Genomic DNA, 17,121 nt, shown 5'->3' with positions numbered 1-17,121 from the left:
ATCTGTGTTTGAATTATCAACATTTCGGGAAATGTACCATTAAAAAATAAAGCAAAACCTCAAGTTTCTATTCTCAGAAATTTACAGGAATTAATAGGTTAACAAAGTAAAAACATTTTTAAGTCTGTCTCAAATGTGCCAGTTTGCTCCTTGCTCACATTTTCAATCACCCGTTTTAATTTTTTAAACACATTAAGCACTTATTTTCTACTCAGCCGGTCCAAGCCTTCTGCGGGGTTTTTGCCGCTCTGCTTGGGAAGCCCTGCTCCCCGCTAAGCTTTGCGGTTTTGACCGTGAACTCAGACGCTGATCCCGTATCCACGGGAATCCTCTGAGGCTGGGTTGAAGAGTAACTGCGTTTGCTTCTGCCGACGCCTGGGGGCGCTGCTTGGACCCCGAAGCGTGGGGGGGCCTTGATGGGCACAGCCGCTCCTGGGGGGCACCTCCCCGCCCCAGCCTCACTCCCTACAGATGGTCCCTTCCCAGGACGTGAGAGGTCTCCCCTCTGCTTCCTGTCCACTCGCAACAGGGGCTGCGGTGCTTGGACCGTCCGCCTAGCTGTCCCTGTAGCGGGAGTGTCCCACGAGCCACCAGCGAGGGGCCGGGGGTACGAACCGCTGTGGTCTGTGCCCCGGAGTGGTGGGTGGCTTGTTCACAGCACAGGAGTGACAGCAGCTGCAGATGCCGTCCCCACCTGTCAACAGAATGCTGAGCAAACCTTCGAATGACAGGTTCTTTCTTTTGGAGACACAGGACGGGACGTCTCTGAGCCACTGCCGCGTATCTCCTAAGCGATTTCCAGAAAGCAGGGCCCGTGTCTCCCACCACCCGAAGGCCAAGTCGTCTTTGTTCACAAACGATCACGGTCTGACTTTCGCTCACATTGGCACCTGCTCTAGCTCAGGGCCCGGCATCTGCCGAATACCAATTTGTGGGAGCTCGTCAACACCAACGTGAGTTCTGATCTTTCTCTTCTAGGTCTTCTTTGTCACAGACATTTTTCTGTATGTTTCTGTATTTGATTTGTTTGGAAGCCACAGAAATCTGAAACTTCCCGGGATGGAGTCTAAAGACCCCCGGTCCTCATCGCCCAGTTTTCCTGCAGAGCCCAGCGTGGCCTCCGGCTACTACGACTGCTTTAACCTCCGCCCAGCTGCAATCCACCTGCCGGAGAGCAAGGAGCCGCACCCCACCCCCACCCTCCTCCCATCATTAGCCAATGGCCTCGCGACGGTTCCCGGGGACCCTCCCTCCTCCTGTGCGGGGATGCTCGGCCCAGGGCTCCAGGGCAGGCTCTGACCGGCCAGTCCTGCCCCACCCACCATGTCCCCAACCCGTGCCAGGGCGCTCTGGGGACCACAGTGCCAGCCTCTACTGGGGAGGCCCCTCCTCATCCCCTTCTCCTGAGTCTGGTTCCCGCCCTGTGGTTCACTCAGCCGAGCCGTTCGTGAGGAGAGTCTGGGGAAGCCACTCAAGCGCAGAGAGACCTGGGCGGGACCTGGGGTCCTGAGTGACGCCCAGTTGCTTTTGTCCTTGGAGCGCCAGTGAGGAACACGGGAAATTATCTCTTCTTGCGGGTGTTCTCCCCTTTAATCTTGCAGATTCCCATAGAACTGAACATGTGGCTCTTGAAATGCCCCTTTTAAGTGACAAGTGGTGGGATCTGAGCCGTCCTGTAACCAACGAGAGGTGAACCGTGCCCAGAGCCGCCGCAGGGTGAAAGCGAGATTGGAGCCCAAGGACAAGCAGGTGGGAACCAACGCGGGTGAGCTGTGGGCACAGCGCCCCTCCTTCCACGGACAGCTAAGTCGCGGTCCTTTGGGTCGGGCCCGCCGTGGCCAAGTTTCTGAAAACCTGCTTGTTTGCGCTCTGGGGGGCTGCGCTGTGGCAGGTGGGACCGCGGTGAGCCCCACACATGCTCCCTGGGAAGGAGAAGTCCTGCTCGCTGGTCTGGGGCGGGGGCGGCAGGCGGGGCGGCAGGCGGGGGGCCGAGCGTCACTCACGGCTGCACCTGCAGTCGGCGAAAGAGAGTTTCCTCCTACGTCCTGCGCGGGACGGACGGCCCCTGTGGGCCGGTCCTGGCCCGTGTCACCGGGGCTGAGGGACTTGCCTCGGACTAGTCAGCCAGCCAGAAAGGACGGAAACAAGCATTTCGCTGGCGGCACATGCGAGGGCCAGGCTTCCAGAATCCTCTCTCTGATAAGCCGGTGGGCGGCTCAGATCTGCCTGGGACCCCTCTCTATTCCCAGGTTCACAGAGCGAGAAGCCACTGGGCCACGGAGCTGGCTGGCTGGTTTGAAAATGAGCACAGGGGTGGGTAGCGGTGCCTCCCGTCGGGGGGCGGGGGTAGGACGTCTGTGTTTCCACGTTCCCAGCCGCCAGCTTCAATCCTGTGTCCCGCTGGCTCACTGCAAAATTCCATGTCCCCACCCTGCCCGTGGGCCCATCATCCTGCATCCTGCCACCGCTGTGACCTCCCAAGGCTGTCTGCTCGGTGACGCCCGCCTCCCCAGGCGTCTGACACGCGGCCGCGGTTCTCCCGCGTGGGCTTTGGTTCCCAGAGTCCTGCTCATTCCTGCAGACGCAGCCATTCCTTCTCGATCCACAGCGCAGCCCCCGGTCTCCCCAGATGACTTTCCTCCAATCATTCGTTACAACAGAGCACACACCCGTGTTTAGTATGCACCTGCTGTGTGCCAGGCATGGGGACACAGCCGCAACAGGGCGCAGCCCCGCCCCAGAACACTACGCTAAGCAGGGAGACAGCAAGTACAGAGCCGTGGGGAAGAGCAGGAGTGTCCAACGTTGGGGGCACAGGGAAGGGGGACGGATGTTTGAGCAGAGACAGAAAACGAGGGAGAGTCTGGGCTCCGAGGATGTGGGGGAGGGCAGGCCGGGCAGACGGCTCACACGTACAAAGGCCCCGAGGTCGGCACCTGGTAGGTCGAAGGGTGCCCCCACAGACAGGTCCATTGAGAACCTCAGATGTGACCTTACTGGGAAAAAGGGTCCTTGCAGGTGTGATTAGTTAAACGAAACGAGGTCATAGTGGATCAGGGCGGGAAGCAGAACCGGAGTGATTCTCTATCAGCCAAGGAAGATGGAGGATTGCCGGCAACCCGCAGAAGCTGGAGGAGGCAGGATTCTCCCCTCGCCCCGTCAGAGGGAGCCCAGCCCTGCCACACCTCGAATTTGGACTTCCAGCCGCCAGAACCGAGATAGTAAATGCCTGTGGTTTAAGTGGCCCAGGTTGTGGTGGCTTCCGGCAGTCCCGGGAAACCAGCCAGCGTGTCTGTGCAGGAGGCCGCGCGGGTGGGCCCGAGCGTGGGGCGGGGGTGTCACCGCAGGGGAATCGGGGAGCAACCAGCTCTGGCTGGCTGTGGCAGAATCGCTGGGCTGCGGCTCGCCCTGGCACCATGCCCCACAGACGCCACAATGTGGCCACTCCAGCCACGCTCTGATCACCAGCCCTGGCCAAGCCGTTCACTCACATCCACCTGCCCCAAGCCCACAGCTCAGACGGTGGGGCCTTGGGGCCTCCCCAACAGGGCCCGGGTTCTCCTGTTCCTGCCACGTCCGGGGTGCTCGCAGCGTCTCTTCTGTGCTGACCTCCCGGGCAGTATAATCGATGTCTCCTCCTCTGGGAAGTCCTCCGGGCTCTCCAGGCAATGCCCAGCTCATCTTTCAGAGTGCTAGCCCACTGCTCTCCCGGAGCCTGGTGGCCTCCTCACCCTTCCAAAGTCACTCGGCTGGTCTTCCGACCCCACCGCCATCAGCTCCCACGTGGCAGGGACAGAGCACACAGGGGTCCCAGAGGAGTGGCTCACACCCCCAGAACCGCCCGGGTGGCCCAGAGGACAGAGGTGAGGGGAAGCGTCCATGCTGGCTGCTCCGGAGAGACGGGGACTAAGGCGTGAGGCCGCGTGGCATGTGGGTGTGGGGGCGCACAGGTAGCCACGGGGGCTCCTGACGACGGCTCTCGCACCACCTGTGCGCCTGTCTCGTCATCATCCCCCGTTACAGGTGAGGAAACCGAGGCCCAGGGAGTGTGGTGCCTGGCCAGAGGAAGTGGCAGGGCTGGGACCGAATGGGCAATGTAGTGGCCTTGTCTCCTTCGTGCTGGAGGTGGCTGGGCCACCTGGTGTGGCAGTGTTTGTCCTGGCAGGAAAGTGAGGGGCTTGCCGGGCAGTGGCACGCAGGGGGCCGCTGGGGGTTCCCCAGAGAGTCCCGCGGTGGGGACAGGCCGGTGTGCTTCCACGCACCCCAAGTCACTCCCTGCGCAGGGCAGACTCCAGGGCCACCGAGGCTCCCACGGGCACCTCCCCTCAATCACAAAACCATCTGAATTGCCTAATTTTGGAGAACACAAAAGCATCATGAAGAGAAACACGGAGAGCTACACACCCCGGAAAGGGCCGGGCGGTGGCCGAAGGACGGAGGCCCGGGCAGGGCGGGGCCTGGAGCTCCTGGGCTTCAGAGAGCCCTGCAGCCCGCAGCAAGCACCGCGCGCAGCTGAAACCACGCGTGCGTGTGACCCGTGGAGCCACAGGCCCACTCTGGATGTGACAAAGGGTCACATCGTCGGGCAGGCTGAGGGACACCGGGGACACGATGAAGGCACCACCCCCACCTGGGAAGGTCCGAAGGGAACTTTGCGCCCCGCGCAGGCCCCGCGAGAGGCTGCTCCGGGCGCCCAGGAAGGGCGTCTCCTGCCCCATCCTGCCAGCCCGGCTTGCAGCGGGCGCCTCCTCCTCCCTCTGCTCTGCAGCAGGTCTGCGGGGGCCACTCACCCTGTTAAAGCGCTTGGCTTGGAAGAGATGGCCGTTGGCGCGGTAGAGCTTCCTCCATCTCCTGGCTCCGCGGCGGTAGATGGATTCTAGAAGGGGTGAGAAAGGCGTGAAGAAACAGCATCGCGGCCTCGAGCCCACTCCCCAAGCAAGGGGCAGCGGGGACGGCCACGCCTGTCCAGGTGGCCGGGGCCGGGGCCACGGGGTCCAGCACTGAGATGACGGCGTCCCCGCGCTGCCCCCTCTCTGCCCCTCACGATTCTCGTGTTGCCGTGGCTGCGGCTGCCGCAGACGGCCGCCGGGAAGGAGGGTGAGCCGGGCATCTGCGCGGGGCAGGCGGCTCCACCGTGAGGACAGTGCTCGTGGGCGGCCACGCCGTGAGATCGCCCGGCCAAGGCTCCAAGCCCCGTCTGTCCTGCGCTTGTCTTCCTTCCCACCACCCTGCCCCCAGGCAGCGCCAAGAAAACCCGGCCTTTTTTCCGCACAGGGACACAGTTCAAATGGGCCATGATGTTTGCACGTAGCCGTCCGAGGAGGGAGAGTGGCCGCCACGCGGGAGCCCACGGCCAGCCCACAGTGCTGAGCTTCACTGACGTGGCTTCGCGCACCGGACGCGGGAGGCCGCGGGCGCCCTGCCTGCGCTTCCTTTAACCCAGTAACTCTGGGGGCAGGGGCAGAGCCAAACCCCCCGGGCGCTCGGTTTGGATCGCGAGTTAGCGGAACGTCGTTCTCATACCACGTTCAGCGATTCGAGCTGGAGAGAGGAAGCCTCTCCCTGAAACGCCGGCGCCAGGCTGTGACTTCCTCCTCCCGAGACGCTCCTGACTGTGGAGCGCGGCGGCGCGGACGTGTGCGAGCACAAACCTTCAGAAACGCAGCGTACAAGGGGAGGCTTTGTGCTCTCATGAAACCCCGTGGCAAAGCGACTTTCATGAGCCCGGTGGAAGCGCCACAAACATACTGAAGTGGAAACTGTAATGGAATGTTTTTAAAATAAGCAAATTACCCGCTCTGGCTGGAACCCGCTGAAATCAGGTCACGGCGATCACAAAACCTGCTTCTCTCCCTTCGAATGCGAGATTTGGTGCGAAACCAGGAAGTCAGGCCCCTTCGGTCGCAGGAGCCCGGGAAGAACGGCGGCCTCAGAGCCCGCGGGCGGCCCGGCCCCCCCAGCCCCCCTTTAGGACTGGCCCGTGGCCTCCAAGGCCCCAGAGTGTGGCTTGGGGTTTGAGAGGCCAGAGAGTCGGCCAGTGACCCCCGAAGGATTCCTGCCTCAGAGGAGACACCCAGACAAGCTCCGGGCCAGGCTGGGGCCGAGCGCTTCGCCCCTTTCTCACCCGGCCCGGCTTCGGGCCTGGGCTCCGCGGGAGGCACACGCTGCTAGGGACGGCAGCACCCCTGCTCCCTCTGCCCTCGGCTAGGGGGGTCCTGGTAGCCCCCGAGGGGCTGTGCCTGTGACGGCGGCACAGCCCACCTTGCCCAGCTGCCTGGGGAAGCCCAGCCCACGCCGGTCCCTGCAGGCCTGACGTCCCTGGAGACAGAGGGACCAGGGCACAGAGTGGCAGAGGCTGAGGAAGTGGAGCTCGTCAGAGGAGGACAGACCAGGACCAAGGCTGGCTTGGCGGCTTCCACTCGGCACGTGTCCCAAGAGTCTGACCGCACCCACCTGGCATCCTTCCCGTTCCAGTGAAGCCTCCGGAAGTAGAGACTCAAGGCCAAGGTTTACTGGGGAGCCCCAGTAGGGCGAACAGACTCGTCAGTGGTGGGGTGCAGACGTGACGGGGCGCAGACATGACAGGGGCTGGGACCAGTGGCGACGGCACATCATCCTGGTCCCTGCTTGGTGAACTGAACCGTGTCCCTCAATTCCCCCAACCCCGGATGTGGCTGTGTCTGGAGACGGGTTGCTGAGGAAATAGCTGAGGGTAACTCGGGGCGTGCGGCGGGGCCCTGATCCCGCAGGAGCGGCGCCCTCACGAGACGGGACACCGGGCCCCTCTCTCTGCACCACGGGAGGACAGCCGGGCGGCACCTGCAGCCCAGAAGGGGCCCCCCGAGAACCCCGCCGTGTCGGCTCCCCGACCTCGGACGTCCGGCCCCCAGAACCCGCGAACATAAACTCCTGCTGTGTGTGAGTCACGTGCCCGGCACAGCGGCCGGAACGGACTGAGGCGCCGCCTCACACCACAGACACACTCGGACCTCAGGCGATGCGGACGTGAACGTGAGCAGCAAAATGACAACAAAATTCAGGAAAAAGTACGGGAGAAAATCTTAATAGCCTGAGGGGGGAGTTCTGAGGCAGGAAAAGCACAAGCCAAAAAGGCGACAAACACGTGTGTGGACGGTCAGGTGGAGACTCGGCCGCATGCTCTCTAGTCGCCCGCGCACCCTCGCGGGGCGACGGTTCGGACATCGGGGATGTGGAAGAACCTCCGAGAACCCAGAAGGAAAAAGCCACAGGACTAAGAACAAGGAAAGGCGCTTCACAGAAGACAGAGGCGCGGCTGACAAGAAGCTCAACCGTGTGAGTCATCAGATCAACCGCGGGGTCACCGGCGCCTTCCACACCCGAGCGGCTGGCACAAGCCGGTCCCCACAATCCCGACCTCAGAGGACGGAGGCACAGACGGTGTTTGCAAAGAGCGGAGTCTGCTCCCCTCGTGCCTGGCGACTCCACCGCTCCTAAACCGAAGCCTAAGAGAAACTAACTCACGGGACTGGGGAACGTTCCAGAACATCTGAAGATCCTGAGTTCGTGGGCAGGAGCACGGATGAATACACAGGTGTGTGGGTCTCCAACGAAATGTGGATCCCCCGGAAACCCCACTCACCCCAGCCACCGCCCGGGTGCACCTTGGAAACGGGGGACCAAACCCCGGGGCCCCGTAAACTCAACGCCTCGTCATAAAGCCAAGAAGCAAGCACGGCGAGCAGAGTATCTCGTCTCAGAACACACGGCCACGCCACAAAGCTGTTCCAGCAAGCGAACAGCCAATCTCCAGTTCAGGACCGTGGTGGCCTCTGGGTCAGGTCCCCACCCCGCCCAGGGCACCGTGTCCACTGCCGTGATGCTCTATAATGCACGTGTTCTTGGTGAGCGCCAAAGGTCACACTAAACGATGTAAAATTAAAATTGTGAAGGGCGGGCAGAGGCAGCAGCAAGGACGTGGCTACAAACTAATTTCAGACATTTCCCTCGGATTCATCTGCAAATACTCCACCTCACCTTTTTAGCTTTAAGGACTCATTTCGGATGTTTCTTGGGCGGGGAGAACAGGTGCTGGACTCCACGGCAAATACAGCGAACCGGACTTACAGAAAGAACAAAGAGCTGAGTCTGCAAAGAAACCCCTGCCCTCTGCTCCCTGCTGATGTGCGGGGTGGCCGGGGCCCCTGAGGCGGGATGCGGGCAGAGCAGGCGGCCCACAGAGCCAGGGGACGGGTGCAACGCCGCCGCTCCCCAAGACGGAAAAGTTGCAAACGTGAGAGGAAAGCGAGAAGGAAGTAGGGATTAAAGCGGCGTAAAGACCACGGAGATGAGGCCACGGATCCCGCGGTGCCCGACGATCCTCTTCCGGGAGGACGTCAGAGCGTTGCTGGGATCGCTGCGTCACGTCAGGCAGAAGCACGACCTTGTTATTTTCACCTGAGTGTGGTGCAGGGAGGTGCGTACGGGCCCGAGTGGACGGGGATAGGCCGGTGATGGATGATTTTACGTGTCCACTTGGCTGGGCCACGCGTCATTCAGCTGTTTCTGCAAGTGGTTTGGGGGGAGGTTAACACCTGAGTGGGCAGATGTTGGGCAGGCAGGTGCCCCACGGAGCGGGTGGGCCTCACCCCAGCAGGTGAGGGCCTCGGAGGACGGCAGACAGCCCCTTCCGGTCTGCGGCCGTCCCGCGCTGCAGAGCTTGGACTTCCTGCCTCTACAATCGGAATGGCCTGTTCCTCACATAAGTCTCTATACTCACCCTGCTGGTCATGTTTCCTCGAACTTCAACCGCCAGGGTCTCCGGGGGGTCTGGGCATGCACGGCATTTCCCCTTTGCCCCGGCCCTGCAGGGTCACCTGGGACGGCTCCTCCAGAGGCCCTGGCGGGTGAGCAGGGGAGCCCTGGGGCGCCCGGTCCCACCCACCTCACCGCCTGGACAGGTGGCCTGAGTCACAGGGCGTCACGGGGACAGCAGGGCACCCTTCACTTAGAAAACGACTTTTAATCTGGGGATAATTTTAGATGCCCAGGGAAGCTGCAAAGACAGGACAGAAAGTTCCGGGGCCCCCTGCAGCGCCCTCACGGCGACGCCTGCTGAGCCCTGACTCGCGGCACAGCCGAGACGGGGCCTTGTGCCTCCTGGGCCTTAGCTCCAGCTCCGGCCGGGGCCCTCCTCAACTATCTTTTTACATAAGTAACTTTTCAGAACAGTCTGGATTTGCGGAAAAGCTGCGAAGACAGCAGGGTTCCCGTCGGCCCCACACGGTTTCCCCGCCACTCGCGTCCTCACGAGTGTGACTTGTTACGGTCCGTGAGCCGGCACGACCCGGGACTGACTGGGCGCGCCCTTTATTCAGGGTTCCCTGGTTCTCCCCCAGTGTCCTCCTCCTGCCCGAGGACCCCACACGGGGTCCCACACGACACTGGGTCCCCCTGGCTCCGCTTGGCTGTGACAGCTCCTCAGCCCGCCCTGCTTGATGTCCTTGTCGACCGCGAGGGCGCCAGGTGGGCCGGGTGCTCCTCCATGGGGACGGGCCTGACCTCTCTCACGCCGGGACTGGGCTTCTGTTCTCTTAGCTTCAGGGTCCACAGAGCAGCTTCCTCGAAAATTCCCTGTTCCCACAATGGCAGCCACCAAAAACCAAAATCTCAAACTTTGGCCAATTCACTAGAAGGTTCCCCGAGTGCCGGGGGCTGGACACGGCCGGCTGGAGCCCACCCTGTGGGCACCCAGCTTGGCGCCACGGTGGAGGCCAAGGGGACCCGGCTGCCTGCTCCTGGCACAGGCCACAGTCGCGTTTTCAGAATTTGGGTTTCTGCCCGGAAAACGGCAGCCCTGTTCCTGACCTGAGTGACAGCCAGTGTGGTGAAGGGAGGCGCAGGCCTGCCGGGGCCCCGGGGGGCTCTGGCACGGCCCCCAGCCCAGGCTTCCACTGGCGAGCGAGGCTGTGCACTGTCCCCTCTGCAGCAGACGGTCCCAAAGGCAAGCGCGACAGGCTCCGCCCTCACGGACCTCGCTCCGGCCGGGGTAGAAGGGGCCTGGGCTCTGGGGTCGGGGCTGGCCGATGTCACGTTCCCGCCACCTCCTGGGCGTGGGCGCCCCGACGCGGCAAGCAGTGCGTCGCGGGGAACGAGTGTGTGGGCCGCTTCTCTCAGCCTTAACTCCGACAACCTCAAGGAGCTCTTTGCTCGTCTTTGAATTTCTATAATTAGGATGGTCACAGGAATTCTAACGAGCTGAGTTTCCATGGCAATCTAGCGTTTTCAGCGCTGTGACAAGGCGGAGAAAACACATTTTAAGAACGAAGCTCCGAGCAACAGGCCGTGAAATGTGAAATAGACCAACAGCTTCCCTGGGGCTTGGGAAGGACGGGGGAGGTGCCGGATTCCCGGCAGCGGGTCAGGACAGCGCTTGAGGCCCCCACGCGGCGTGGCCAGCGCAGCACAAGGCGGCGCTGCATCGTGGCCCTGCAGAGCCTGGGACAGGGCACGGGTTGGTCAAGCTGCACCGGGACAGCCCAGCGCCTTCTGTGGTGGCCCCCGGTCGGTGACCAGCACGGACAAGGAGGCAGTGAGGTGTCCGCGGGCAAGGGGTCCCCAGGGAGCGCTGTCGTCGAGGGTGCAGGCGTTGCCACCCCCAGGCTCAGCTTCCTCCCGAGCAGTGACATCCACGGATTCTAAGCCGCACCTGTCTTGCCGGCTCTCCCCAGCACACAGTGGACGCCGGGTCGTCCCAGGCAAGAGTCCGACACAGAAGCAGCAATGGTCAAGAAAGCTGTTTCCAGAGCTAAGAAGTCTTAGGACCAACCAAGTGACGCGTGTCGGGGGTCTGGGGAGGGACTCCCCACCCAAGCCTTCAACCCCAGGCACCCGGTCCCACTGGCCGGGGCTGCCGGGGGATGACCGAGAGTGTGGACAGCGCCAGAGTCCCTGAGAGGCCCTGCAGACGCACCGCTCATCGGCATCTACCCCACAGCAAGTCCGTCCCAGGCCCGGCTACGCACAGGCAGGGCCTGGGTGGCCCCGTGAGAGCTGCGTGAAGGGGACTCTTGTCCTCCTTCTGCTCTGCTGGACGGTGCCGGCCGCATGGGCGCCAGCCCAGTGCTGAGGGCAGGATGTGGGTGGGGCGGCCCCAGCCAGGACCCGAGGGCGGGAAGCGGAGGACCTCAAGGTCGGCCGCTGTGGCAGGGGCGGGATCTGGGGGGCAGCCCTCTCCTCTCCTGGGGACTTTCCCAGATCGCAAGCGCCACCCTCCTGCTCCTAACCACTACCGACTTCCCAGCAGAAAACGTGACTTAGAATACGCTGCGCTTTTAGAGGTGACTAAGACATAACACTCAAATCACTGACGCAGACCTGGAGAGGTTTCGGGAGCCCACTGCGGCAGGAAGCGGGCAGCCAGGTGGGATGCGGGCGTCTGATCTGGGGCAAGGTGCCCCGGCTCCCACGGCCACGGGGTGCACAGCAATGTCCCTTGGCAACCACGGCGCCACAAAGACCCAGAGAAACAGAGGAAAGACGCAGCCAAGTCCCGAATTGGCCAGAATGTGGAGCCAGTTCTGCCGACTTCCGTCCTTTTGCGTCCATGCGTGTGGGACAGACGGATGGACGGAGACCACTCTGGAGGAGTGGAGGACAGATGGCACCAAACATGAGGGACGCTAAGCTGCCCAGCGCTGTAAACAGACGGGCGTGAGGGGACTCCGGAGGGAGGGGCCCCGTCCCTGGCGTGACGCACCAACGTGGCGGCTGATCGGGTGGCCCGGGGAGGGCAGGGCCGGGCGGCAGGGCTCAGGGGTTGCATGTCCCTCTACGCCCCCGTGTGCCCACGGGCGGAGCTCGATGCCCCTGTGCAACTCTGCGCTGCTGCCTCCGCTCCACCTGACCTTCCTCAGGTGAGCCCAGCGCCCCCGAAACAAGGGATAGCTCATCTGGGGCTTGAACCAGTCAGACAAGGGCAAAACAGTGGTGTCGTGGCCCAGCCAGTCACGTGGCCGGGATGCCCCAATCAACTGGGGACAGGGACGTCCGGGTGCCACTGACCGAGCGGACACGGCGGGCGGGGTTCCACACCGAGGGAAGATGGGAGCGAGCCCGGGCCCACCCGCTAGCACTGCCCACCCCAGGGCAATCACGGGTGAGTCGTTACCTGCAGCCAAACGACCTGCTGGTAGCGCCTGCACCAGCCAAGGCAGAACCAGCTACCAGACTCAACCCCACGGTCGCCAACACTGGCAGACTTTTGTTTTAAAGCTGAAATGTTTAAAAGTCTATGAAACAGGGCCTTGTCCAGGGGAAAAGTTTCTCCTGTTGCAGAAGCAGGCGTCGTTCTTCTGGTGCTGGGTGCGAGTGGGAGGGGGCTGAGGGGACACAGCAGGGGGGCAGCGCCAGACGTCCCGCCTAGAAATCCCCTACAGGACACCCGGGCGACGCCGCCCCGGGCACGGGCGAGGGTCTGCGGTCGGGCACCCGCGTGCAGTCAGCCGCGCCACAGCTTCTGGGGCGGCAGCGGACGTCCCCGGGCCTCGGCGACCCCACCGTGGGAACTCGCCTGCCAGGTACTCACGTACGGCGCGCTTTGTGAGGTCGTCACAGCAAAGGTGGGAGAACTACGCAGCCGTGGTGGGAGAACAGTTAGGCAAATCCTGGAACAGCCGCCCCGGAAAGGCAGGGAAGTGCTTCCCGCAGGTGTGAAACAGCCCGGGCGGCTCCCGCCACATGGACGATTCCAGCGCACAGGAGGCGGCCGTGGCCCATGCGTGGCCCCGCTGGACGGCCGGGGGCTGCAGGAGGAGCCCCGAGCAAACCGGAGCCAGAACGTCCATGTGCTGTGGCCTCACCCACAGTTGAGCATCTTTCGAAAAATCTGATTTACTTTCACAAGGAATTCGGATGGCGGGTGAGAGGCACTCACAGAGGATGTGTTTAAGGATCATGCTACTGAATTTTTTAAAATGAGAAAATGCTTATGCCGAAAAGGTCTTGGGCTACCTGGGACCCATGTGGGGGCTGTAAGAACCTGCATGTCCTGCGTAGAGTGACGGCTCACCCTGGGCCTGGCGGCAGCGGCGAGAGCCCACTCACCTCCTCGAGGTGCAGCCTCTGGGCCCCTGAGGTCTCCTCAGAAGCTGTCCCTTTGCCATCAAAGTCTGTTAGTGACTGTGAAGGAAAGTGATCCTCACAGGTGCTTTGAGAAGGAGTTATTTTACAACATTTCGGCCCTGCAATGGTTTTTATTGAAAAGATACTAATTTGTTGTGATACAAATGAAAGTTTTACGAAATAGCTGAGAGGCAGACCAGCATTTTCAGTTTCTACGGAAAGATGTTTATCAACTTCCAAGAAGTTAGTTGCAAATAAAGTCACACTCCCTGCAGCTCACTGCCTTGTGGGGAACTTTCCGGTGTCGTTACACTCACGTCAGACAATAATACTTCTCGTCCTAAACAGCAGCATTTCATGATGACAAAGTATCGATCAGAAGGAAGACATAGTGATCCTTAATTTGTATGCGCCTAACACAGCACAAATACACGAAGACTAACAAAATTAGAAGGAGACATAGACAAATCCTCAAAGTTGGAGACGTTTAATGTATCTTTCTCGGTAAGTGATACAAGCAGATCAAAGAGAAAAAGATATAAAAAGATTTGAACACGACTGACTTGGCCACGCTAAACCAGAACGCGGTGTCCGTCCACACTGCTGTTGAATGTGCGTGGAACGTGTATTAAAGGGGCCGTGCGCTGGGCCAGAAACAGTCTCCGCGACCCCTAAAGAAGATGGGAGCACACGCGGTATGTTCTCTCCCCACGGTGCAACAAAGGTAAAATCAAAAACAAGATACCTGAATAATCCCCAAATGTACGGAGATGAGACAATATATAATCCACAGTCAAAGAAGGCAAGCAGAGGAAGCTGAAATATTTGTAACTGAGCGATAAGGACGGTCTAAACTGTGGGATGCAGCGGAAGTCGTGCTGTCGGGAAAATCGGACCTAAAGACACAAAACGGAACAGGCTGAGCAGCGAGTGACCTCAGCATCCACTCCACGGACAGGAACAAGAACAGCGAATTCCACCCGAAGAACACAGAAGGCAAAAATAATAAAGACAGGAGCAGAGAGATTAACAGAATAGAAACAAAAATAGAATAGAGAAGATCAACAGAGCAAAAAGGTGGTTATTTTAAAAGGTAAATAAATCTGATAAATATCTAGCAAACCTGATAAAAAGCAAGAAGAGAAAAGACACCTCTGGCCAACGGCAGGACTAAGTCACTCCAGAGTCTGTGACTACATTTAAAAAGATAACGAGGCACAAACTCTGTTGTGTAAATAAATATAGTGACTTAGACTTTAAAAAACAAAATCCTTGAAAACACGATTATCTAAAGGTGACAAAAGAAGAAATACAAAATCTGAATAGTTGATTTCTGTTTAGAAATTGAGCCTACAATTGAAACGGAACACGCCACAGAGAAAACTCCAGGCTCACTGGGCTTTCTCGGTGAATTCTTCCTAACAATTAAGTTGCAAATCTTACAAAAAATCTTCCCAAGTTACAAAAAAAAGCTCAATTATTTCCTTAAGGCCAGCACACCTCCATAGCAAACCCTGACAACGTAACAGAAAAGGGAGAACAACGCCAACCTCTTTCATAAATGCAGCTGCAAAAATACCAAACAAAATAGCAGCAGCAACCTGGACCCAGCAAAATCTGAGAAAGGGTCACGTGTGATGACCGAGTGCGCCGGAGGAATGCAGTGCCGGTAACGCTCGTACCCGTCTCTGTAATTCACCATATTGTTACAGAAAGGAGAAAAGTCCTGTCATGTCAGTAGATGAAAGAAAAATGCATTTGGTAAAATTCAACAATGATAAATATCTCCAAGCAGGAGCGAAACAGAACCTCCTGGACGTGACGGTGGAGATTCACAAACAAATCATTCGGCGAGGATGTCCCTAGTGGAGAAATTCTGAAGGCTTCCCCCGAAGTCGGGCGCGAGGGGACGGCGGTTGTCACCACTTCTGCCCCATGTTGTTTGGGAAGATGGCCATTGCCAGGGCAACCAGGCAACAGACAGGGAAGGGCAGGGGGAACTGCCGCTTGCTGGCGCGGCGGCATCCACGGGAAATCCCAGGCGTCCACAGACAAACCGGGATCGGTATGTGAACTGAGCAAGGTTGCTGGACAAGGGGCCAGTGTGGGCCGATTAATTGCATTTCTTTATACATTTCTATAAACAAACCAATAGAAAACCAAATTATGAAAATGATACTGTTTAAAATAGCATAAAAAGTCAAATACCAGGGAATCACGCTAACGAAAAACATGCAGGACTCCTACTACACGGAAGGCGGGAAAATGTCACTGAGAGAATTTAAAGGCCCGAATGTCAGATATACGTTCATGGGTTGGACGCCTCAATAGTGCAAAGATTGTCCCATATTGACCTGTAAATTCAGATGAAATCGAGTTTAAAAATCTTCTCGGGTTTTTGGACATGAATAAGCCAACTGGAAATGGCCAATTAACTAATAAGTCAGTTTGTACGGACACGTAACAGGCCAAGAACAGCCGAGATAACCTTGGAGAAAAACAGAATCGGAGAACTTACGACCAGAGCTGTTAATGGTGATTATGAGGCTGAATTAAAACAGTCTGATACGGGGCAGCGGACGGTGGGACAGACAGGTCCAGGGAGCGGCCCACGCCCGACTGCCAGGGCACAAGACGCACCGACTACAGCAAGATTTCATTTCCGTTCAGCAAAAGACATGTCAATGGAGTGGACAGCAACCACTGCGTGAAGAAAGATACCTGTGACGTGTAATCACAGAAATTTCCAAAATACAGAAAGAGCACCCGTGAATCAACAAGATGAGCGGCTCAGATAAATTTTGAAACTGAGCAAAAGAACAGGCAGCTTCACAAAAGAGGCTCCTAAACAGCCCGACGGCACTAGCGACAGGGCCCAACCTCAGCAGCAAGCAGGGAAATGCAAGCTAAGGCCACAGCCTGACACCACTTCGCATCTGCTCTACTGGCAAAATCTAAGAGCTCTGGCAACCCCGCACGCTGGGAAGGGTGTGGGTCCGAGGAGTTCTCATCCCACCCGGAGGGAGGGCACGTCCCGGTTCCCCAGTACACAGCCCCTCTGACCCTCGGGCGCCAGGAGTGTGGACAGAGCCCCGCGTGCTAACGAGATGACCTGCAGCCAGGCCCCGGACGGCTCCAGGCAGGGGCCGTTCTCTGAAAGACCAAGGAAGGACTTGAAGGTTGGAAGCTCCAGCCCCCACCTTCCAGGGGAAGAAAGGAAACTGAGCTGGTCACGCCTGTGCACCAAAGCCGCCACATGACCCCCAGTGCCGGCGGCTGGGGAGCTTGCGCGGTGAACACGCAGTGGTGCTGGGAGGGCGGTCTGCCCACAGAGCGCGTGGGGGCTCCGCGTGACCCCCGTCCCATGCCCTGCCCTGTGCGTCTCTTCCATTCGGCTGTTCTGAGTCGTGCCCATATGATAAACTGGAAATAGTCAAGTGTCCCCCTGAGCTTTGTGAGCCATTCCAGCAAATCACTGAGCACAAGGAACGGGCTGCGACGCACCGTGGGCTGATCCACGGGGGACACGTGGGTTTGCTTTCTCAAAACCCGGGGAGTCGGGTGCTCCAGATTTTACGATTCATGGAGTTTTATTTCAATAAAAAAAAGTAAAGAAAGAAAAAGAGGTCGGGGAACGGAGGTACCCAGCTCGTAACATCACTTCCCTAAAGAAAAACCAGAATCCACCGCAGGGGCTCCGCGGCGCCCGTCCCCCGGTCCCTAACCTGCTCTTTGGCTTGTTCCATTTGCTCTATGAGCTTCGCTTTTGGGGCCCACATTCGAAAGTTCACGTGCTACGTGATTATTCCTGTAAATCGTTTCAAATAAAACCGCTTCTGAAAGAATTACTGTCCATCATACTCCTTTTGCGTCCAGCGCAATCAGGGGTTCCTTTGTTCCCAGCCCCCCCAGCAGACACCGCACGGCGCGGCCTGTGTCAGCACAGACCCCAGGAAGCCCTCACAACGCGCACAGAGTGACCTGCCCCCACGTCCCTCCTCCCGTGCCCGCCGCGCCACG

At 59.3% G+C, this 17,121-nt stretch overlaps 1 protein-coding gene across 1 annotated transcript in view; it reads right to left on the bottom strand.

Annotated features, from left to right (window-relative positions):
• PRKCZ (protein kinase C, zeta) overlaps positions 1–17,121 on the bottom strand; it is a 118,793-nt gene that overhangs the window by 41,518 nt on the left and 60,154 nt on the right. The window contains exon 5 of the mRNA XM_012657518.1: positions 4,791–4,876. Coding sequence (XP_012512972.1) covers positions 4,791–4,876 — 86 coding nt within the window. The remainder of the gene's footprint in view (positions 1–4,790; positions 4,877–17,121) is intronic.

The sequence above is a fragment of the Propithecus coquereli genome, unplaced genomic scaffold (genome assembly GCF_000956105.1).
Source record: "Propithecus coquereli isolate 6110/MARCELLA unplaced genomic scaffold, Pcoq_1.0 Scaffold544, whole genome shotgun sequence".
Taxonomy (NCBI): Eukaryota; Metazoa; Chordata; class Mammalia; order Primates; family Indriidae; genus Propithecus; species Propithecus coquereli.
The sequence above is the reverse complement of the archived record's forward strand: the minus strand, read 5'-3'. Positions and strand labels throughout refer to the sequence as shown.